General features: G+C 32.5%; 2 protein-coding genes across 4 annotated transcripts; both read left to right on the top strand.

The window, feature by feature from the left end:
* The first annotated feature begins 1,141 nt into the window (after window positions 1-1,141).
* in (protein inturned) lies at window positions 1,142-8,704 on the top strand. 2 transcript variants are annotated; one of them, XM_068761262.1, is made up of 13 exons: window positions 1,142-1,294; window positions 1,367-1,536; window positions 1,978-2,117; window positions 2,411-3,340; window positions 3,417-3,658; window positions 3,732-3,822; window positions 4,598-4,781; window positions 5,158-5,413; window positions 5,849-5,945; window positions 6,088-6,173; window positions 6,311-6,493; window positions 7,490-7,642; window positions 8,389-8,704. In XM_068761262.1, the coding sequence occupies exons 1-13, from the start codon at window positions 1,185-1,187 to the stop codon at window positions 8,492-8,494; spliced, it is 2,748 nt and encodes a 915-aa protein (XP_068617363.1). In that variant the 5' UTR covers window positions 1,142-1,184; the 3' UTR covers window positions 8,495-8,704. The 2 variants fall into 2 exon arrangements, with proteins under 2 accessions (XP_068617363.1, XP_068617364.1); XM_068761263.1 differs by lacking the exon at window positions 1,367-1,536.
* Window positions 8,705-9,554: 850 nt separating this feature from the next.
* sxc (O-linked N-acetylglucosamine (GlcNAc) transferase sxc) lies at window positions 9,555-22,644 on the top strand. 2 transcript variants are annotated; one of them, XM_068761259.1, is made up of 10 exons: window positions 9,555-9,818; window positions 9,953-10,163; window positions 10,549-10,732; window positions 15,617-15,685; window positions 17,133-17,329; window positions 17,409-19,050; window positions 19,262-19,553; window positions 19,802-19,982; window positions 20,404-20,508; window positions 20,884-22,644. In XM_068761259.1, the coding sequence occupies exons 1-10, from the start codon at window positions 9,683-9,685 to the stop codon at window positions 21,041-21,043; spliced, it is 3,177 nt and encodes a 1,058-aa protein (XP_068617360.1). In that variant the 5' UTR covers window positions 9,555-9,682; the 3' UTR covers window positions 21,044-22,644. The 2 variants fall into 2 exon arrangements, with proteins under 2 accessions (XP_068617360.1, XP_068617362.1); XM_068761261.1 differs by lacking the exons at window positions 9,555-9,818; window positions 9,953-10,163; window positions 10,549-10,732; window positions 15,617-15,685 and adding an exon at window positions 15,708-16,710.
* The last annotated feature ends 1,687 nt before the right edge of the window (window positions 22,645-24,331 follow it).

Here is a 24,331-nt window from a genome sequence, read left to right as displayed (position 1 = left end):
GATAAGTTTCAAAATAGTTTTATTTTAACACTTACGTGTGGCTGTATCGGTTTAATTGTAATTTTTGGCGTTTCATTTTGTACTTTTGTGGTTTGAGTTTCTTGCAATATTTTATCCAATAAACATAACAATTTTCTAGTACTTTCTTTCAAGTCGTACAATTTGTTCTAGAAAAATGGAATTATGATATTAAATATTTTTTGAAATTTTTAACCGGCTATTGCCTATTTTTTTACCTTACTAGTAGGTTCTACTGGTTGTTTATTTACAACGTTTTCATTACTACGATTTTTTAAATTGGTACTGGTATCATAAACAAATTGAGTGATATTTGCATTTTCTTCAAAAAGATCAACGTCGGTATTGTTTTGATTATCCTGCACAGACTTCTCTTCACAAGTCTCATTTTCATAGTTGTAAAATAAAAAGCTTTGAATAGAAGATGATTTTGCATAACAGCTTTTATTGTCTGTGCAGTCACTATCCATTTTTATCATTTTATCTTAGGATTTACATATTATCATTTTTAAAAAAGACAATTTGCGATTTCTTGATAAACTAGAAAATTGTTATGCATATATTATGGAAATGTTTATTTTATTTTTTACATTGATTTTATGTATACGCTCAATAAAAGCATTCTTAAAAATTTAAGAAATTCAGAAGCTAATGATGGAAGTCAAGTGACAGTTATATCGACATCAATTTGAAAAGTTTTACTTGACGTTAACCAATGTACATTGAACGACTGGCTGTGGTAGCATTATAAGAATTATTTATAATAGCGTTGAAATTTTATTAATATTTTAACAAAAATAAAATTATTAATATAATAAAATTCTGCAGTTTCATTAATGATCTCTACAAAATAAATAAATAAACTTAACGGTCACACTATGACGGTCAATAATATAATATTTAGGTGAACTTTCGTTTGGTTGTATTCAAAATTAAGCAATATTTTATACATCTCAGAGTCAAGTCGTGCCTTCGTCTGTCAGCGACCATCGAATAAACTAATAAATATATGACTTAGCCAACTTTTCTAAAAAAGATATTCTGTCCAATAATATTCTGTCAACTTGACAAGTTTGCCGTTTAAAGTGAATGCAGTTTCTATTCAAACTATCCATCTCGCAGTTTTACTCGAAAATATTATTATAAATATTTTCTTTGAGACACGAATGTTCACTATGAATAAATTCAAAAATAAAGTTCATTATGAATCTCCTTGTGATTCGGATAATGATTGGACTGATTCAACCGACGACTCCAAATATTCTGATTCCGAGAGGTAAATAACTTACGAGACAATTTATTGAATACGGCAAATAGGCAATTATTCAAAATTGTTTTTTGTGTACAGTTCAGTTCCTGAATGGGATTCTGATATTGGAGAAGACGGAGAGTTGGTTTTTATAAAATTAAAAAACAGTAACGGCAATGAAGACGTTAACACCCCTCTTTTAGAAAATTGTGAAACATTTAAGTTAAGACGTGATTTTAAGAGAGTTTCAACTAGAAGATCTACTAAAGGTTGAGCCAATTAATATATTTTAAAATTTTTATTTAGATTGATATTACAGATATTAAGAGAAAGTACTGTAGTTCTTAAGATGTTGTTTAGAGTAATATTTAAACCTTAAGTCTTCATCAAGACCACTTTTGGGTTTATTATTGAGCATTAATCAATTAACAAAAATGTTTCTTGTTAATAAGTGTACCTTGCTTGTAACATAAAAAAGTATTTTAACAATTTATAAAGTTTTGGTAGTTACTGAAGTGGTTAAGTTCTGGGAAATTGGTTCATGAACTGTGTATCCTAATGAACTAGTGTTAGATAAATTGTGTATGTTCAAATTGAAACAAAAAAATATATATTTTGTGAAAACATTTAAACTGAATATTTTGTGGCTGGAGTTATAAAATTTTATATTATGCAGAAAATGAACCATCATATCACTCTTTACAATACAGGTAGAATATTTAAAGTACTAAAGAATCGCAAAGCAAAACATGAAAGTACTAGTGGAAACACTATTGGATTTGAATGCAGTGCAATGACCAACATAAGTAAGAATTATTTAGAAGATAACAATAAATTAGTCATAATTCAGGTAAAATTTAATTATTCCTTCTATGATTTAAATTGAAAAGCAGTATAGTGTTTTATTTCTTAAAAACTTTTAGAGATCTCTGGGATTTGTTTTCTTTGTGATACATTTATTAAAAAAAAATAGAATTAATCAATAAACATTGATGCTAGAATAGTTACTGCTTTGCCAAGCAGTAGCTAGATTCCAGAATAGTGATTTTAAAATCATTTTGTTTAGTAAAAATAAAACAGAAATTTTGCAATGAATATAGATTTTTTATAGTGGTTTCAGATTATCAATTTTATCTATTTCAGGTCAGCAAAAATATGATATTCAATAGTGAGAAAAATTGTCAAATAGAAAAGTTGTTCGGAATAAGTTTGGAGACCCATATGGATGGAAAAACATTAATTGTTGCAAACTTTTTAACCGAAGCTAAAGCAATATATGTTCCTAGAGTAAAAGTGGGATATCACCTACTGAAAATTAATGGAATTGAAGTGAATTCATACAATCTAAACAATATATTGCAAAGAGTTATTGAAGATGTTGAAAGTCCTAAATTAACATTTCAAGTTGTACATGAAGGCTTTAACATAGATCTTGTCAAATTATTGTCAATAAAAAATGCACCAGAAAATTCTCTGACACAACTATTGAAAGATTCAATGTGTTCTGTTTTGTATATTTGTTGCAATGATCTAGAATATCAGAGTAATGATGACAAAGGGGTTCTTTACTGTTACCCTCGGCCATATAATCAAAACTTTCTTTACAACACTAGAGGAGCATATGTCACATTAAACCATTTGACATCTAAATCATTGGGTACCAGTGAGCCCATAGTGTCAAGTGTCTTGTACAACAATATATTAATTAATGTTATTTATGCATCACATTTCACCGACTTACTATTATTGGCTATACCTAATAAAAATCTAGATTTATTTTCTGCTAAGCAAGTTATTGAGGACATTGTCAAGATTCTAGAATTTCTTTATGGTTCCTTGAAATCATGTTTTACCAAACCTAACAATGTTGATAAATTAGATGCTTTATTTTCTCGAATTTTCTTCCATATAATATTTGAAAATTATAATAATAAATCAAAACAAGAAGGTAAAATTGAGACACTTTTACTTGAAGACATTTTAGCATCTCATACAGTAATGTTGCCTTTAGAAGTGAAGATACAAGTTGATGATGCAATAACAGAATTAGAGGCAGCCGATTATCGTGAATGGGTCAGTTTTTCAGTCACTGGAATGTTCTATTAAAACTTGTTAAAACAATCTTAAGAATAATAACTTTTAATTTCAGACAGATGATGTTGAAAACTTTCAAAGGATCTACACTGTCATTGGAGCATGTTTGTTTTATTCTGGTCACTTACTAAGCTCTCATTTACGTGATGAAGACTTGGTGGAGATTAATGCCTTCCTAAAATTTAATGGCATACTGAGACTAAGCACAGAAAAGGATTTGGAAAAACTTGTTATGTGGAAAGAAGTTTTCATTAAAGAGCATAGAAGTCAAACACAAAGCGAAAGGAATGAAAATAGGTGAAATAGTGTTTCTGAGCTTTAGTTTATTTTTCCATGTTGTTGTGTTGTCAATTTTATTTTTTTTATTTAGAATTCCTGATGGCAGATGGTTTCTTTTAATAGTAGGTAAGGGTCATTTTATACTAGCAACACTTATGGAAGCTGGGGGATGCACAGAAGATGTAAGTAATTTTAAGTTTGGATGTCTTTTAATCGATTTATAATATGTGGAGTCCAGAATGTAATGTATAATCAATCATTATTTGTGTGATGCTCATGTGAGGAACATTGTGTTTGCAAAAGATTACTATAATAAAGAAAATAATCATTCCCAAATAATCATAGTTATAGATCACTTATTTAGGTGCATATTGTACCAAAGTTGAAGTGTAGTTTTATTATGGAAAGTTAATCTATGTAATATAAAAAAACCCCCCAATGCTTGTGTACAGATATATACATGCTTGTATGCAGATAGACTCTGAAATCAATCATTAGGAGGTTATTAAATCATCATAATAAATAATCATCTATATTTGAGTCATTAAAATACCCTCCTTATTATTACTACGTAAATAAGCATACACACAGATCTTTTGTCAAGATAAGTGTTAAGGGGACCGGAAATTCCGTTTCCTATGTTAAATTCACATGACTACATTTTTAGCAAGTTTTAATTTCTAATCAACAATATATTTACCTTCTATATCAACAACTATTTTTCATCCAGGATACAAATTTTCAATGCCGGAACGGTGAAAAACAATTGGTTTTTCTTTAAAATATGTCGACAGAAATCATATTACTTTCTGGTCCATCTAATGTATTAAAATTAAGTTATGGCTGTGTCTGAATAATAATGAAGTTAGCTTGTAAACCTCCTCTCTGTTGCAATGTATTCATTATGATATATATAAACAATGAAGTAAAAACTTTTAATTATTTCATTATTTACAGGCAGTTGGTGTTACATCACCTTCACCATTTTATGTGGAAGAGTGTGAAAGTTGCTTGGAACTATTATATGAAGTAGGCCTTCATAAGTATATGGCTTCCTGGTTTTCATCAAATACGTTTCCTCAAGTAGAGACGTCGCCAGAACTCTTGACAAAGTATGGCCGAAAAATGAGGGACAACAATTGTAAGAATAAATTTAAAACTTTCTTTAATATGTTCAAATAGTGTTCTTGTCATATTATTATATACCTTAAAAGTAAGCCAGTACAGTTAAATTAGATAGAAACAAGAATGAGATAGAACTTGCCTATAAGACATCCTTGAACTCAAAATTACAAGAGTCCCAAATGCACCCTGATCCGAGAAGAACTCAGACCCAGCCCCTTTTAAAATGTTCTTATTTAAAATAGTTGTCGTAATTTAAATATTCATTTTTTTTTGCAAATATCTTTGTCTTTAGTCTATATTTACATAAAGATAATATTTCTATACCTTTATTTTTTCATTATCTTTATTCTTTGTAGAACTTTTGTACTAATTTCAAATAAAACTCGTTTTAGCCCTCAAATCTGACACTATAAGGTTGAGCACACTGAAGCTATCACGATCTCAACCTGATTTAAAAAAGCGGCACAATTCATCTGATCAAATCAACATCGCTGCTACCTTAACAGACAGTCCTTTAAATAACCAGCACAGCATGAGCCATCATACCTTATACAATCAACGGTATAATGGATCTCAGAAGAATTATAGACATTCCAGTAATTTAGACGTTAGTTATTCAGAAGACTCAAATAGCCTAAAGAGCAATAGGTGTGTATGTATTATTTAATGGTTTAAATTATATTTTTATACCTAATGTACTTATGTTTCATACATTAACATTTTTATGATATTAACAATACACTATTATCATATCAAATTGAAAGTTTAAAATATTGGAACTGGTGATCTAAATATATTTCATGCTTTATAAACATAAATTTGTTAATAACCATAATTTTTAAAATCGTTCTAGACTTGCTACATCAAGGGATATTCCTGGGAATATCACTTGAAGTAGAAAGTCCACCTGGGAATGTCTGGACATTCCTGGTTTGAATAATATGATCCTCCTGAACTCTTTCCTAAAATTTCTCGCTTTCCGAAAATTATGTAAAATTTGCCTAGAAGCATTATTATTATTAATTTCCCCTGTATAATATTCCAAAACAAAGATTGTCAAGAATTATTCTTTTTCATTAAAAGTGAAATAAGTGAAGAGAGAGTAACAGGAAGGCGGGCTGATAGAGAGCAAAGAACTCGACGCGATTCTTCAGGATCCGATTCTGATTGGGATAGACAGGTATTACAAAAACCTTTTAGTAGAAACTTGTCTAAATGATGATGACGACCATGTCATCCATCCATGTGAAATAAATCAACATTATCAATACCAAATATTATATTTAATTAGAACACATTCAAATTTATATTTATTTTTCCAGGAAGGTAGTAGAATAAGTGGTAACATTGATATGACAGATATAAGAAAAAGTTTATTGAATGAACTTAACCATGTAACAGTGCAAAGGTAATATATGGTATTTTTTTCTCACTGTATTATCGTCACATTATTTATTATATGTGAAACTATTGATTGAGAGCAAATGTGTTGTATATTTAATGGCGTAAATTAGGAGGTATTTTTAATAATTTGTTTCACCACAGAATAACGGCAGGCGAAGAAAACGTTCTGTTTCATTTTGTACAGCTTGAAACAGAAAAAGGAATTTTAATAGCACCTATGAAAAGTATTGAAGTACAAGCAAATAACATTTTATATTCATTTATACTACAAACCTTCAGAATGGCAACTAAGAAGATACATGATATACTCCAATATAGCATAAAGTATGATACTTTTTTATTTAAATTTTTTTTTACTACATTTCTCCTCTCTACTTGTAAATTTTCATTTGAACTTGTAAATATGAAAATTTCACCAAAATTCAAAACTTCAACAGATGGTAGTCATAAGGGACTTGTATTAAAATGTTTTTTATTTATGAATATGCTACACTATAAAACTACCACCAAAAGCTATATATATATTTAATATATATTTAATAGTACATAGTTTTGTCTCTACCTTCTAGTATATATATTTATGTATTTATACACACACACACACTTTTATATATATATATATATATATATATATAAATATATATATATGTATATATATATATGTAATATATATAATATATATATATATATATATATATATTGTTTTCCACCTTGGTGACCATTTTGAAATTATTGAGTTTCATTGAATACTTGCTTTTTTTTAAATAATCTTGTACTGGTTATAATCAGAGAATGGATATACCAATTCAAACTAGATGTTCCTGGTCCTAGTGTTTATTCTAAAATTAAAAGTATGTTATATATATAATTTTAGTATAGCATTTCAAGAGAGTAGAAATATGTGGAAATTGGTTTGTTGTTCATTTACCTAGTTGATATTATAATGTATACATTGGTTAAACTTTATTCAAAAAGAGCAATTGTTGAGTTCCTGGTTGGCTCTTATCAGCAGATCAGCATTCTGAATCAGTGGTAGCTGTTGTGTTGTTTGATGTGTTAGCTTATCACCGAAATAATTTTGTCAATAATTAATAATCTCTGGATAACATTTAACATAGGTATCATGCTTGTTGAAAAAATATAAATGGTTCCTTTTGTTATTTTATCTCTTAATAACTCATCGAAACCATCTCCATTATTTCTTAGGTAAATGGCTTAATGCATTTAATTATCATATTGATAGCTAAGTTTTTTTTAATTATATAATATCTTTCCGCTGTTTTTTTGTGTAATGTTAATTAAACTGTCATTATTTTACAGGTTTAAAAGAAACCATGTTTCTTTCAATCCTTTAAATAAAATTCTTGTGGCGGTCAAAGAGCATGGCATGTTGTTTGAAGCACCTCAGGACATCTTGAATCAATGTGGTTTTAACAAAAAGAATTCTGAACCATTTTTATTTTGGGTTGTTGGGTATGACATATTTTAAAATATTTTGAAACACATTTTCATTTTATATTTGATGTAGATTCCCGTCGTTCTTTGATGAATACATTTTGATTAGGTGTATTGATACATAGAAAAAAACAATTTAATTGGGATTCAGAATTTATGTGTGAAATGCCCTATTATTATTATTATTTACTTCTTTTTTTTCGCACATTATTATATAAATACTAAGTCCACTGTTAGATAGAGGCCCAATCTCTATCTAACAGTGGATTTCCTTCAATGGATATCCTACAGTTGAACAAATGATGATGAAATTATTAACCTTTATACATTTATTCTTTGACATTTATCGCTTGTTTTATTTTTGTAACATGGTAATAGTCAATCAATAGTATAATAATCTTACTTTTCCTGTTACTTACTTATTCCTATAGAATTATACTAACATATACATAATTTTTTCTGAGCCTGTTTGGCCTTTCAAGCAGTCGTTATGAATATTGTCTTTAGTTTTGAGGAGCTACATAAGTGATTATGCATGGATTACAATATTTCAAAACATGAGTTCCTCCGACTACCCACCAAAAAATTGGTTAGGCACATATTGTACTAAAAGTGAACATAACCCTTTTTCCCTCTAAATGCCTTAAGCTAAATAACACCTTCAAGGATGTGTATTTGTGCTATATCGAATATCATATAATATTTAGTTTACAGCAAGCAAAATATTGACTTTGACATGTTCTGAAATCATAATTTTATTACAGGAGAGTTTTCAGCGAACCAGAGCCAAGACAGTTGTATGTATGCTATCATGAATCTGTACCTCAAGATCTTACAGAAATTGCACATTTGTTGTCGTATTTAGAATAATATTTAATACTATTATCAAAATCATATTAACATTACAAATAGGAATATCTTAAGAAAAAATTAGTGATAAGGAAGAAAAATATTTTAATTGCAATAAGAAGTAAACATTTTAAACATTTGGAAGCAGAATGATAAATGTGATTAGTTTTGTATTTGAAATAAAATTTCAGTAACCTTTTCCGTCCATACCTAAATGTAAGATTTTTTAAAATTTAAGGGTACCTTGTAAAAAAACATTTTTATACAATAAAAACTTATACATCATCACTAATTTTATTTAAACAATTTTTTTACCAGAATCAATGAATCTTACTAGTAAACCACTAGGTATATATAAAATAAAATGTTCAAGTGTTCATCCTATGTGTATCTGTTTCTATTTTGCTAATATACCAGTAAAATAAGTGAGCTCTTAGCTTCATTTAAAAATATTAAATTGCAGTATAGCCTATAATGCATTTACCGTTTTAAAAAATATTTAATGTATAATTCGTATGGAAGTGAAGATTCCTTTCGGGATTTAGTTAAGAATACATTTTAAAGTACAAAAAGAATAAAGAAAAATAAATAGTGACTAGATATGCTTAATTTTAACAATATCACTTTGTACAGTTTTAATTGCAAAAGTGTAGTAAAAACATGGTTACTATATACATGGTATAATATATACAGTGACTAAATTATTTACAAACGCGTTACCAAATCTGAAAAATCACGCAACTCTGGTTAAATGCTAGCTGTATTGTTATATTTAGGTCCCGATGATGCTGTAGCAGTTTTGTGATTATTGTTTAATTTTTACATAATCTGTAACGTAAAATTTCCACAAGCAGCGGAAGCGTAAAAATAATTTTTTTATGTCTGAATAATTCTAAAAATTAAACATGTAATTATAACACTAAAATCCAAAATCTGAACATTAAAATTTCTCATTTATTTTTGTATTATTTTACATATTTTTATTACATTTTCGAAAACTTGGTTAAAAAATAGTGCGAAAACGGATGAAACCATCGACAATAAAGCATCCGTGCTTATAATTTCCGCGTTGTTAATCGCATTGCTTTGTGGGGACTGTCGTGGTAGTTTTGGTGCAATTTTTGTCATGGAAAATTACTAACAACTATTTGTTCTTGTTTTATTCGGTTATGTGTTATTAGTTGTACTTAGTTAAAATTTGTGTAAAATATGATAACCAAAATGCAACCTCAAGCAAATGTACCAGTGCCTCAATCTGTGACAACGCAACCTCAACAAATAGTCGGTGTTCCAGCAAATGCTGTGATATTGAAAATGTCGGACATTCCCCAAATATCTACAGTTGGTAGGATATTTGTTTTATTTTCATACGTTACTAATTGTACACGTGTATCATCGTACACATCTTTTTCTAATATTTTTTCAACTTTGTTTCACGATACGTTTAACAGACGAAAATAACTAGTTGCTTTGTATTAGGATTGTTGGAGTTGGCACATCGAGAGTACCAAGCCGGAGATTATGATAGTGCAGAGTTGCATTGTATGCAATTGTGGCGACAAGATGGCACTAACACCGGTGTGTTATTGCTTCTGTCTTCAATTCATTTTCAATGCCGTCGATTGGATAAGTCTGCCCATTTTTCAACTCTTGCCATCAAGCAAAACCCTCTACTGGCTGAAGCTTACAGGTAATATTTACAAAAAGTGTACGAGAAAATATTATTTACTAATTTAAGATTGTGTGATTTACATATTTAGGGACTAATTAAAGGTGTATCGTTGTAAAAAATTAATGTTGGTGACTACCGATACTGTTGAACTACTGTTAAACTCAACAGGAAAGGTTCTGAGGAAAGAGGACAAGACCATAGTGCTTAAGTATTACAGATTTGAGCATATAGTACATAAGATACACAATAGTCATATAAATCAAAAGATATACAACTTGGTCAGTTGTTTATTAATGCATTTGATATTTTTATCTATTATATTAATATATATCAAAGGATTGGATTTATATTTATGTGAGAATAATGAAGTTTCTTTTAATTAGTAATTTCTGTTTTCTTGCAGCAATTTAGGAAATGTTTACAAAGAACGTGGACAGTTACAAGAAGCGCTAGAGAACTACAAGCATGCAGTGAGGTTGAAGCCAGACTTTATTGATGGCTATATTAACCTGGCTGCTGCCCTTGTGGCTGCAGGAGATATGGAGCAAGCAGTGCAAGCTTATGTCACAGCTCTGCAATATAATCCCGTAAGTAAAATTAGTTTGCTTTCACATGCCAACAATGATCATTGATTATTTTCTGTTAATACTTTATATGCACATTCTGTTCTATTGTTGGAGTTTTTGTCTACATATTAAGTGAAAACTTTCATTGTATGCTTTAAAACAATGACAGAGTGAATTTAAAAGATGCACATCTTTTAATCTTTCCATTTGGATTAATTTTACAAATTATAATAATTGAACTATATATAGGTTGGATATAGTTGTAAAAGCTGTAAAGGGGTGAATATTTACCTAATATGTGAGTAAAAAGCTTTGTAACACACCCATTGTTAGCCTTGTGTAAAGTGATGGCTTTGAAATAATTAATATTAGTTTATATTTTTCTATTGGGATGTCACAGGCCTATAACTTCTGGCAGTAAGTAAAAAGTCTGCAGGGACACAGTAAAGAATGGTTAACAATAATATGCAGTAGTGTGAATTTTGATAATGCTTTCACTTATATTGTCATTGTTATTTATTATTTCTGAAAGTATTAATTTTTCAATAAGGCTTATCACATATTGAAACAGCAAATGGACTATATTTATTTAAAGCTCTTAAATCTATTTCTAATCCTCCTATGCATTTAGCACATTGTCTCTGAAGTGTCAGTTTAACAAGAAGTGCTCTGAAAAAGAGTTTTAATGACATGTAAATTGCTTTATGCAATTGTATTATTGTAAGAAATAATATAAATACCTATAGCAATGATCTCAACAGCAACTTAAAAGCTATGTTTATTATCCCATAAAGTGACAGGTCAAACAGGAAACTGCTGATCTGTTGATAAATGATATGACCTTCCTTTAAGGTATTGTCAGCAAAGCTTTGAAAATACTTAGTCTTGCCATAAATATTGTTATAAAGAAAAGCACGATTTTTTTTTATACGTAACATTTATTCCTTTCATAGTGAGTTAGTTTAATACATCAATATATAACTATTAAAAATATACAATGTTTATTCGAAGTGGTCTCCATTGGCTGCAATACAGTCTTTTAAACGTTGAGGCCAGTTATCAATAGCAGCACGAACTCTTTCTAGAGGAAAATTCTTCACTGCCAACCGAATGGATCGTTTTAGGGACTCCAAATTATCATGGCGTTTAGAGCAAGCCTTACTCTCTAAAACTGACCATAAATCATAATCCAATGGATTTAGGTCAGGACTTGACGACGGCCAGTTTTCAGTGCTGATAAAGTCCGGAACGTTAGTTTTCAACCAAGATTGGGTGGATCGAGCTCTATGACCCGGTGCCGAGTCTTGTTGAAAGCACCATTCTTTGTTATTGAACATGGTGTTAGTTAAAGGCTTAACTACCGTCTCAAGAATGGTATTTTGATAAACTTGTGCCGACGTTTTAATACCTTTTTCACAAAAATATGGCTCAGTCACCCCTTCATAGCTAACACCCCACCAAACCATCACTGAAGTGGGATAATGCCCACGTTGTACTCTGTTTACTAATTGCGAAGCTTCTTTAGAGCTTCCAGCATAAATACGGTCATTTTGTTTATTAAAATACTGCTCAATTGTAAAAATTTTCTCATCCGTAAACAAAATTTTTTTGTGACCTCCCTTTGCGTACCGCTTAAGTAGTTGTTTGGATTTTACCACCCTATTCTTCTTTAAATTATCAGTTAAGAAGTGACCAGTACGTCTCTTATAGGCTGCAAGTCCTAAGTCATCTTTTAATATACGCGACATGGTTCTAGGAGCTATCTTCATCTCCCGAGATAAAATCTTTTGCTTACGGACAGGATTTCTTCGAATTCTTTCCCTAACTGCTTTAATCACCTTTTTCACACGAACGGTACGTGGACGGCCAGATCTTTTTCTGTCACAAACAGAGGAGGTATCATTGTACCTATCAATAGCCCGGTAAACAAACATTTGACTAATACCAAGCGGGTGGAGGGTTTTAAAAATTGCACTTTTCTCCATACCTACTTTATGTAAGGCAATCACAGCGATTCGGTTCTCTTTATCACCCCACTCCATTTTAATATAACAAAATATTTAACAATATAATGGCGCGAAAATAAGAAAACACATCAAGCAATCATATAAAAATGACAGATTCCAAATTCAAACGTAATATTTTCTTTTTTTGAATAGTAACAGTATTTATTGCCAGACTAAGTATAATTTAATTATGTTCATGCGCACCATAGCACTTACCCTATCTATATCTATTACTTTTTTTTAAATATGTAAACATAATCTAAATGGTATGAGGGTATGAAACATTTAAATTCCTAGAATTTAAAGGTTGGTAAAATGCAGGGTTTTGCCAATTATACTATAATGCATATACTTATAAGAATACTATTTATATATATATATACCCATACATAAATAACTTTAGTACATTCTTATAAATTATTTACTGCCTGGTTAATACTCAATGAATATAAATTAATGCCGTGCTTCATCTGTCGGCACGCGATTTTTGCCTGTAGAGACATGTATACGCGTTTTATGTTTGTTTAGTAGTGCAGTGGGTTTTTATTTTATATGTTTATTACAGTTGTTTACGAAATACTATTAAATAGTAACGAAAAGTAAAAATACAAATGAAATGCAGAACTTCTCTCGTGAATTCCTGGTATATTTATAAAAGATGGGGCACAAAAAATATGACTGTTTCAATTTAGGGAAGTTATTATTGATCACCTTTTAGTAAAAAAATCCAATATAATGTAATATACCGTCTAATAAACATGTTCTTCAACCACAAAAAGGGCCTATAATAGAGTCCCATAAACGATGCAAGAAATGCTACAAAATTTGTTTAAAAAGGGCAGAGATTTTGCCTCCAACAAAACTACAAGAATTAAGACGTAACTTACGTTTAAGATATATAATTAATCGCATTTGTAATTAAAAATGAAGGTTTTTAATGAAAGTACGTTATTTTTTCAAAATCTAATAGAACAATCTTAGACGCTGAAAAATTAATGTATATACAATCGAATACGTACGACCGGTGTTGAGACAATCTCGCGCGGGCTACCGGTGGCCCGCGCTGTCGTGAATGTGTTATTGTTTTATGCGCTCAGTCGTTAAAATAAAATGTATTCAGATTTTTGGAGTATATGAACGAACATCTCTCAGTATAATAGATTAGAATCCGAATATTCTTTAAATTGATCCTAGGCAGTACAATCTGACCAGCAACCCTAGTTAGGTATATGCGCTTTCCTAACATGCGGTACATCCGTTCCGGTCGGGTTGTAACTTCATAGTTATAGTCCAGGAACATATATTTGCAGGAAAATTACAATTTACCTTTTTTAAACTTTCCTTTGGATAAAATATCCATTGTCTAAAGTAGTAAATAAAAATGAGCTACGACTTGAATACAGAAGTAGATGACGACATGTCTGTTTGCTACCTAAGAATTACTATTAATATGATTATGATACAGTGATTACGGTTGTATGAGGTTATGTAAAAAATGTTGATATTGCAAATTTCTACTTTATAGTAATATGCATAACCTCGAAAATTGTTTGCTCAAGTAAATAATTTCCTCCTTCGGCAATTACCTATTGTTTCGATTGTTATCCATTGACTTTGATGTGTACAGTTCAAATTCATTGTCCTCGGTCCTAGCTAAGATACAGTTGAATGGTTTCAATAAGGCGTTTCGTAAATTGTTCTCTTTGTGAACCTGTCATCAAAAGCATCTACAAGATGAATATTATTATTTTAGACAAGAAAAAGAATGATGTTTACAAGTTTTTTGAATTATTTTATTGATGTCGCTTTATTAATGTCTTGTATTCGGGCTTCTTATTGCCGTTACGATTTGAATAGAATTTTTGTATAACAGTCCTATATTACAGAGTTAAAAATTTTACAAAATTTGCGTGATTTATTCTACTTTATTTATTAAAAATTGCTAACAACATTAACAATCTTAATACAAATGCAAAGAAATAAAAATATATATTTTACCGATAAGGACTTAGTGGCGGAGCTAAATCGGATCTGATACATTTAGTGTTAATTAGATATCTTTTATTTGAACCTACAGGTAGAATTCACTGCGGCGTTCATTTCTGACGCGAAGCCAGATAATTTGTGATTGTTATTGTCCCAGTTCCAAAGACTGTTAGTCCAATACTTGGTTACTGGTCCAATTTGTCTCAAGATGGATACGCGGTGCTGCTCAGAATTTTGTGTTTCAAAATTTTCTGTAGCGCTAGATTATAAAGGTTGTTGAAGTATAAAATTTTATCAAAGGGAAAGGCCGTAGTGTCTTGTATTAAAATTGTCTTTATAATCGCTTACAAATAGAATTATCGTTATGTATACGTAACGAAATAAGTTACTTTGTATCTCGTATTGATACGATACGTATGAAGAGCGAATTAATTTAATTATGTGTAGTTAGAAAAGCACAATCTTATTTTACGGGTATTAAAACTTTTGTTGACAGTATATAGTAGTAATAATACACACAAGCAACATTATTATACTTCATTTTAAACTTAATTGTAAGAAGTAGTTTTTTAAAGTTGTTTGTCAAAAGCTAAGAATAACGATTGAATCGTTATTCTTAGCTTTTGACAAACCGGAAACTTGTTCTTAGAATTATGTGCTATTGTTTTTGAATAATAATTAGTATATTTTATGATAGAATGATGTGACGTGGAAAACTGAAGACGTCCGAGGTGTTGGAAAATGGTATCTATCGTAGCTTATACTTTATGCGTTTTAGTATATGATGGGGGACTATTCCAAATTAAATTTGATATTTAAGTCCCTAAATAAGAATTTAATCCATTTACAAATGTTTATTAAACTTTAATTATACCGGAATGTAACGTTGACTTAGATTTTCATATTGTTGCAGGAACTTTACTGTGTTAGAAGTGACCTTGGCAATTTACTCAAGGCCCTTGGTCGTCTCGACGAGGCGAAGGTAAATAAAATCTCGTTTTCTGCTTTCTGGTTTGCCCTGAAGCCAACGGGACGCTACATTTGTTCTCTTTGTGCGGAAACATGTCAGCGTACTCTCTGTTTCGTCAGCGTACACGGCCATTGCGTACTCCATTGTATTGTGGTTACAGCGTTGCGTTCATTGATAATGGTTTCAACTTTATTATTTCACTCTGTTTTCAAATAACGTAAGCTAAACGTCAGAAGCGCGTTTGTTTAAACCATTATTACTTCTGTGAGAACAAATCGGTATCTGACGCATGCAATTATCACGTTGAATATTTGTCTACTGATTTGTTCCATGTAGAGGTTAACCCCTGTCACAAAACACTAAAGCGTCCATTTTCAATTTACTTTAATATTTTGTGACTGCGTTATGCGTAAAAATATAAATTTTCCACACTACGGATATGGTTATCTGATCATTATTAGACCTCGATAACTAAATAAAGATCGGAAACGTTTTAACGGATAACAAATCGATGTGTGGAAAGTTGATGTCTAAAGAGAGAGTATGCTGATTGTAGTGGTCTAACAAACGTTTCGTACTTGAAAATGTCCTGTTGCCTTCTACAGATCACTTAGTTAATCTAATCCTTTTGCTTGTAGTGATTCGTAGTGATTTCTTGATATACATTTCAATGGAGGATCAAAGGAGTCAATAGTATGTTATGTTCACATTCCTTTAGCGAGAAGTGGTAGTGTACAATATTATGTTTGTCTGTACGATACGACCTGGTCATTCATGGCATGCCTGTCGTGACGCTCTGCTCGATGACAGCGCGGGCGACAATGATCCTCTCGAACCATGAACATTGATTTGCAATACTAGTAGAACTATGCCGAGATCGGGTGAAATAGTTTGACTCAAAATCAACTAATTCTGTTATATTTTCACAAGGTGTTGTCTGGTAAGACAGTAGGTGTGAGCGGTGCTGTTAGTAGCCGGGTAACGGTTGGTACATCAGTCGCTTTCCTGCCGCGATGACAACGTACTGTGCCCCGAAGGTAAAGTGTAAAAGGTTTGCAAGAAATTGTTTTGGACAGGATATCGGACACATGTCGTGCACACTTTGTTCTTTTTCATGTTCGTGACCATCCTCTTTCATCGGATAGGAAGTGGAAGCGTTGGTCGGTCGTGTTTCTGAACATCATCTGTACATCCGTGCCTTCTAACCGGGACTTGTCGTTTGCATTTCCTACTGATGTTTGTGGCTCTCGGCGTAGCGTATAGTAGGGTGCACTTGGCGTAATCTCATGAGCAAATGGTGATTGGTGCTCGGTCGCCTTTGTTTCAAATCGACCTCCGGACACCATTCATCGCCTTGGTGTAAATTTCTACTCTGGCGTAAATTCACATTTCAATAATCCATCAATGTGAAAATTGTAATATTATTAAATAGTAATATGCATTTTTTTCGTGTGTGTAGGCTTGTTACTTGAAGGCCATCGAAACCAGGCCCGACTTTGCAGTGGCTTGGAGTAACTTAGGATGCGTTTTTAACGCACAAAGTGAAATCTGGTTGGCAATTCACCATTTTGAAAAAGCAGTAGCGTTAGATCCTAATTTCTTGGACGCTTACATCAACCTTGGCAATGTTCTCAAGGAAGCTAGAATTTTCGATAGGTAAGATAAAAAAAACCTAATTTGAAATATTTTTGTAATTATCAACATTTAATTAATGCTTCCTTCGTTGTTTTAATAGGGCAGTCGCTGCGTACTTAAGAGCTTTGAATCTTTCCCCAAATAATGCCGTCGTTCATGGAAATTTGGCGTGCGTCTATTATGAGCAAGGTCTGATTGATCTGGCAATCGATACGTACAGAAGAGCGATAGAGTTGCAACCGAATTTCCCAGATGCTTACTGTAATCTGGCGAACGCTTTGAAAGAAAAGGGACAAGTTATCGATGCGGAGGAATGCTACAACACGGCCTTACGTCTGTGCCCGTCACATGCCGATTCTCTGAATAACCTGGCGAATATCAAACGTGAACAAGGCTACATAGAAGAAGCGACCAGATTGTACTTGAAAGCGTTAGAAGTATTCCCGGAATTTGCCGCCGCCCATAGCAACCTGGCGTCTGTATTACAACAACAAGGCAAGCTCAATGAAGCGCTAATGCATTACAAGGAAGCTATCCGAATTCAGCCCGCTTTTGCCGATGCCTACAGTAATATGGGCAATACTCTTAAAGAAATGCAAGACGTAGCTGGAGCCTTGCAATGTTATTCGCGGGCTATACAAATTAACCCCGCCTTCGCTGATGCACACAGCAACCTTGCCAGCATCCACAAAGACTCTGGAAATATTCCAGAAGCAATACAGTCTTATAGAACTGCTTTAAAACTAAAACCTGATTTTCCTGATGCCTACTGTAATTTGGCACATTGCCTGCAGATCGTTTGTGACTGGACAGATTATGAAGCAAGGATGAAGAAACTAGTAAGTATCGTTGCGGAGCAGCTCGAAAAGAACAGGCTGCCCTCGGTACATCCTCATCACTCTATGCTGTATCCACTGTCGCACGAGTTTCGGAAAGCGATCGCCGCCCGTCATGCGAATCTTTGCTTAGAAAAGGTTCAGGTACTTCATAAAGCTCAATACAAATTCAGCCGCGAGTTGCAGGGGCGCTTGCGCATTGGCTACGTGAGCAGTGACTTCGGTAACCATCCTACTTCACATCTGATGCAATCCGTGCCCGGGCTGCACGACCGCCTTAAAGTCGAAATATTCTGTTACGCCCTGAGTCCCGACGACGGTACTACCTTCCGATCGAAGGTAGCTAAGGAGGCGGAGCATTTTATCGACTTGTCGCAAGTGCCCTGCAACGGGAAAGCCGCTGACAAAATTTACGCAGATGGTATACATATTTTGGTAAATATGAATGGCTACACAAAAGGGGCACGGAATGAAATATTCGCTTTGCGTCCTGCTCCGGTTCAAGTCATGTGGCTTGGGTACCCGGGAACTAGCGGGGCGAGTTACATGGATTATCTCGTAACGGACGCAGTGACGTCTCCGTTAGAACTAGCCAGTCAATATAGCGAGAAACTAGCGTATATGCCCCACACATATTTCGTTGGAGACCACAAGCAAATGTTCCCACACTTGCAAGAGCGATTGATTGTAAGCGACAAAGTGAAGTCGCACAACAGCCTGGGCGGTTTAGCTGATAATGTAGCCGTTATTAACGCGACGGATCTGTCCCCACTTGTTGAGAACACCGATATCAAGGAAATCAAGGAAGTCGTGCGTGCAGCGAGGCCGGTGGAGATTTCTCTGAAAGTTGCCGAGTTGCCCACGACAACGCCCATCGAGACTATGATCGCTTCAGGACAAGTGCAGGTCAGTAATTTGGATTATATACAGGTTTCGTTACTTATGTATAGTCTTATATCTTATGTATTTAATTCTCCCACGAATAGGACTTGATACTTTTTTCAAAGAAAATTTTAGCAGATCGAGTGAAAATTAGTGGATATAAAAAATAGTTTGTCACTGAATTTATCCTTAAAAATACTAATACAATGTAATTTTCACGTACATTTGATTGTAGACGTCAGTAAATGGAGTGATATTACAAAATGGTTTGGCGACGACGCAAACCAACAACAAGGCAGCGACGGGAGAAGAGGTGCCCCAGTCGATCGTGATAACGACGCGCCAGCAGTATGGCCTGCCCGACGACGCCGTAGTCTACTGCAACTTTAATCAGCTCTACAAAATCGATCCACTGACACTACACATGTGGGTGTATATTCTAAAACACGTGCCTAACAGTGTACTGTGGCTCCTGAGGTTCCCTGCTGTGGGTGAACCCAACTTACAGTCCACCGCTCAACAATTAGGTAAGTGTTCGGTGTTCTGCATAATTATGCTAAGTAATAAAAAAATTATATTTTTTTTATTCATGTTTCCATTATAGAGAGTCACTTTGTCTATGTGCTAAAATACCACTGGTTTGTGGTTTTAAATTGGATTTCGTAGGAAAGGATAGAATTAACTTTTTCAGAGCGATTGTGAATATCGCCTAATAATAAAGACAAACAATTTGCGAAAAAAATTATATTCATGATTTTTTTACAAATTACCACAGGTCTTCCTCCGGGACGTATAATATTCTCGAATGTGGCTGCTAAGGAGGAGCACGTGCGGCGCGGGCAGCTCGCCGACGTGTGCCTGGATACGCCACTTTGCAACGGACACACAACCAGCATGGACATCTTGTGGACAGGCACACCCGTGGTCACCTTACCTGGCGAAACTCTAGCATCCAGGTAAATTGTTTTTCCCATTACATTGCAACGTATCAAGTAATGCTGGTGAGATATCTATATACTAGTGTATATTCTAAAAACTTTCAGCCGAGTAATGTGTGAACCATTTTGGGGGTCCTAGACAGCTTGTGCTGGTAAAATTTCAAACCCAACACGTTGTTCACCGAGGGCAACTAAACGTGATTTAAGAATTGTACAAATCGAGCGCCCGGATATTTTTTACGCTAGTACACCACACAGCTCCTTTTAAACTTCAATAGTATATTATACTGCAGGAAGAATAGTACTATAATAATGGAATAATAAATTTAAATAAAGCTGTTGCATTGTGTACGCGTTCTGTGATTGGTTTGTGATACCGTCAGGGACTTGAATAGTCAACATTAACATATTTATTTTCATGTTTCATTTTATTTTTTAGAGTGGCAGCTTCTCAACTTAATACCCTTGGATGTCCTGAATTGATTGCAAGGACGCGACAGGAGTATCAAGATATAGCTGTAAGATTAGGCACCGATAAAGAATAGTAAGTGTAAAAAGGAATTTACGATTATGAGTTTATGTGAAAAAGTGGATTTACATGCTGTTGATTGTTTTTTTTTAAGTTATATTATTCGTCGTATCTGTTTCGTGTTTATAAAATCTGTTTAGATTCCTTTGTTGTCACAGTTTATATTTTGTCATTTTTGATGTAAGTTAAATTTGAATAGAGATTTCATGGTAAAACTGTACCAAAATCTGTATATATATATATATATATATATATATATATATATATATATATATATATATATATATATGCAACAAGTTACTATCAGATGATTACAAAAGTTTTTACTTAGTGAAAATCAAACGAAGAGTATAAAATGTTCATAATTGTATAATAATTCTTTATTTTCAGTTTAAAAGCGATTCGCGCGAAAGTTTGGACAGCAAGGACTGAGAGCCCGCTTTTCGACTGCAAGGCATACGCGACCGGCCTCGAGATGCTATACACCAGAATGTGGGCAAAGTATTCGCGAGGCGAGCGCCCTGACCACGTGCAGGCTATCGACAAATAGGCAACCGTTAAATGCTACGGGCGGACCAACAGTGTGAAGTGTGGGCATAGCCAGCTGTACTCAAACATTACAAGTTGACACATCTATATCTATATAGATGCCTTATTAAAATTGTTAGTGTGTTTTATTTCCAGCTGCACGCGCATATGTGATTAACTGATCATTGGACAATGTGCCATGTTCTAGATCTATTTGACACAACTTTCAGTATTGTGTTGCGGTTCGTTAACCATGGACTAAACAGCTGTAGTTCTTCTAGTCAAATTTGCGGAATATTGAAGTTTGCCTTTTGAATATGTTCAAATGTAAGCCAATTTTAATGAAGCAATATCATGTAAAAGTACTCAGTGGCCTTTTATCAGCAGAATTTGCAATAATTAGATACTACTTATATTGTGTCAACTAAACTTATTTTAGCTTGTTGTGTGAGAAGTTTATTGTCGATTTGACAAAATATTAAGTAGATGTAATAGATTTCAGAATGTATTATATTTTCGTACAGATATGTTTTAACTAAATAAGTTGCTTGTTTTTTTTTTTTCAAACACAATTTCAATGTAAGCAACAAGGAGTATACGGATTATAAAATTTTTCGAGTTCATTGTTATCCTAGCCATTGTTGAGAGTAGTATGTAATACACGATTTTAATCAATCTACTAATAACACATTGTAAGTGGCAATTTCCAGTTTTCAAGTGATCTAAAAAAAATCATTTGGCTTATGTTGCACCAGATGTTTATTAAATAAATCATACCAAATATATTTATTACTTTTAATATTGAATATTGTGGGATAAGACTGAACTTTGTGCAACTAAATGGCGTGAACTTGACGATTTCAGAATTTTGGTATGGTCTATGATTTTAATTTTTTGATTAACAATTAGTACTATTATTGTGTAAATTCTGTCGTAACTATATATATAATGGTATTATTATTTCAATAAACTTTTGCCAATTAAATGTAAAAGTAGTAATTAAATGTAACAATTTATTCTTCGTCAAATATTAAAGCAAAAGCTAATACAATAAATTAATGATGATTGCTATATATGATTATACTGCATATGCAAAATTTCAAATCTTTTTTCTATAACCGATGTCTATATTGTGTTCAAAGCTCTTAATAATCATACTTTAAATATCTCTTATGAAAATGTTTTTCATGTGTAGATTGATATAAATTTGAATTTATGTTCGGCTGATGATAAAGTTGATTTATATATTCAATATCATGTCATGTAGAGTTATTTAAGAAGCAAATGGCTTATCAAAAACATTGGACAATGACGCAACAATAAGTTTAAATAAGCAATGGAAGGACGAGTGATTTCTGAAGGAAGATGGAGAATGGAGGAGGATTGATGGCTCTTCATGAAGTTTGTTACTAGTAACAAGTTGTGATATTATTTTCTCACATGAATGATAAGTAAGCCATTGTTAAAGTTTTGTCCATTATATTAACATGGTATACAAGATGTTGTGATGTCTCTTGTTTTTTGTGTTAGGTTGAAGAATGAGGATGAGGAATGTGAAATCATTTCATTATGGATTGTAAATATTATTTTGTATTTTAATTTAATAAGACATAATAAATAATGAATAAAGATGACGTTTTATTTTGTGTACAACTGTAAAGTCTTGGTTGTTTAGTTATTAGAGTATATTGGCAAGAAGGGGGTAAAAAAAAACATAAGACCAACAATTTCTTTAAAATGGCGCATTTTTAAATTTAACGCTTTGCACTCGAGAGCTGACTCGCTCACCACTTCAATTTTCGCTGCGGTAACTTGATGCGCGCCGGTAATTGTTTACGTTTTTTCGACGCACGTTACTACACTTTGTATAATTTTATATTTAAAATTATGTCCCTTCAAATGCAGATGCGACGTCGAAATTACTAAACAACTACGAACCGGATGTGTTTCGGTCCAAGTATGAACATGATAGTCGCGGCGAAGAATAGAAAAGTCGAAGTTTGAATCTTCGAAATTATGCTTAAATTTAAAGCTGCATATCATTCTAATAAGAGTAGGAAAGAATACAAAATCTGCTCTCAACGAAATCAACATACCGAAAGACATCAAACAACATATTACCGTATTGTCCCGATAAACCCAAGTATGCATCACTGCAACTGTTTCATGAAATATCGTACGAAGCAAAATTACCAAGGCTAATGTTTAAGAAATTATGCTCGTAAAGATGATACTAAATGTGTAGTTATTTGACATTGGAGGATGTAAATTCATCAAAAGTATTCTGAAACTTCTTGAGTTGCTAGTTGGTCTGCGCAAAAACATCCTCGAGTGCAAATGGTTAACTTATACGTTTATTTGTCGGATAGAGCTAATAGTTAAAAATGCACAAGCTGTCTCGATGGCAGGTCATAACGCCGTAAGGATGCGATGTACAGGCACAAGGACAAAGTTTCATTTTTTGTTATGAATACAACTCTGACAGTAAATAGGACGAATGATTATTGTTTTTTTTTTTAAATGCGTTTCGTAACAGATTTGTGTTTAAAGTCATTTAGATATCTTTATATCTGTTAGCTCCCAATACAACCATGTTTACCTTTAATTTGCTTATAAAAGTACATTCAAAATACTAAGCACTGTATGAGTTTCGTCTGGTTAATATTAATTACCAAAGATAATGAATAAAGAAACATCTGAATCGAAGTTTTAAATATTATTTACGTTTACTATCGTCGAAATGAAATTATTGTAGAAATAAACATAAGTAACTAAATTAATCCTTAAAAATGTAAAATATACATGAAAATAATTTAGTTTGTAATCACTGGTAATGATATTTTTAATGAAGTAAGACTGATTAACCTTTTTTATTATTATTTACGTAATATTACGATGATGTAAATCCTCACAGTAGGTTGTGAAAGATTTAATATTTTCAGATTTCGTCTTCAATCGAGAATATGAAATTAATACAGCTACACGATCCCTCAAGTATTAAGATTTAATTTAATAAGCTCACTCGTAATTGGACTCTTAAAAATTTTTGGTGGATTGATATTTTTGATCGTAGTAAAAAAAAAATAATACCACTTAATCACTTAAACTGTCAATAATAATCAATCGAATCGAGATTCTGGGGTACCCTCCAATAAGATTGCTAAACGCGCATTGAGTAACACTACAAACCGAGGTTCTGTTATACAAAAGAGATACAAGAAGTTGTCTTTGCTTCTAGTCATGTACATCACAATTTTTGGGATACACGTTTTAAGGAGTAGTCCTCAATATTTTAATCAAGTGAAACAGT

Source organism: Battus philenor, unplaced genomic scaffold, assembly GCF_028537555.1.
Source record: "Battus philenor isolate CCGP_79_NKW_IND1 unplaced genomic scaffold, ilBatPhil1.0.hap1 SCAF_14, whole genome shotgun sequence".
Taxonomy (NCBI): Eukaryota; Metazoa; Arthropoda; class Insecta; order Lepidoptera; family Papilionidae; genus Battus; species Battus philenor.
The sequence above is the reverse complement of the archived record's forward strand: the minus strand, read 5'-3'. Positions and strand labels throughout refer to the sequence as shown.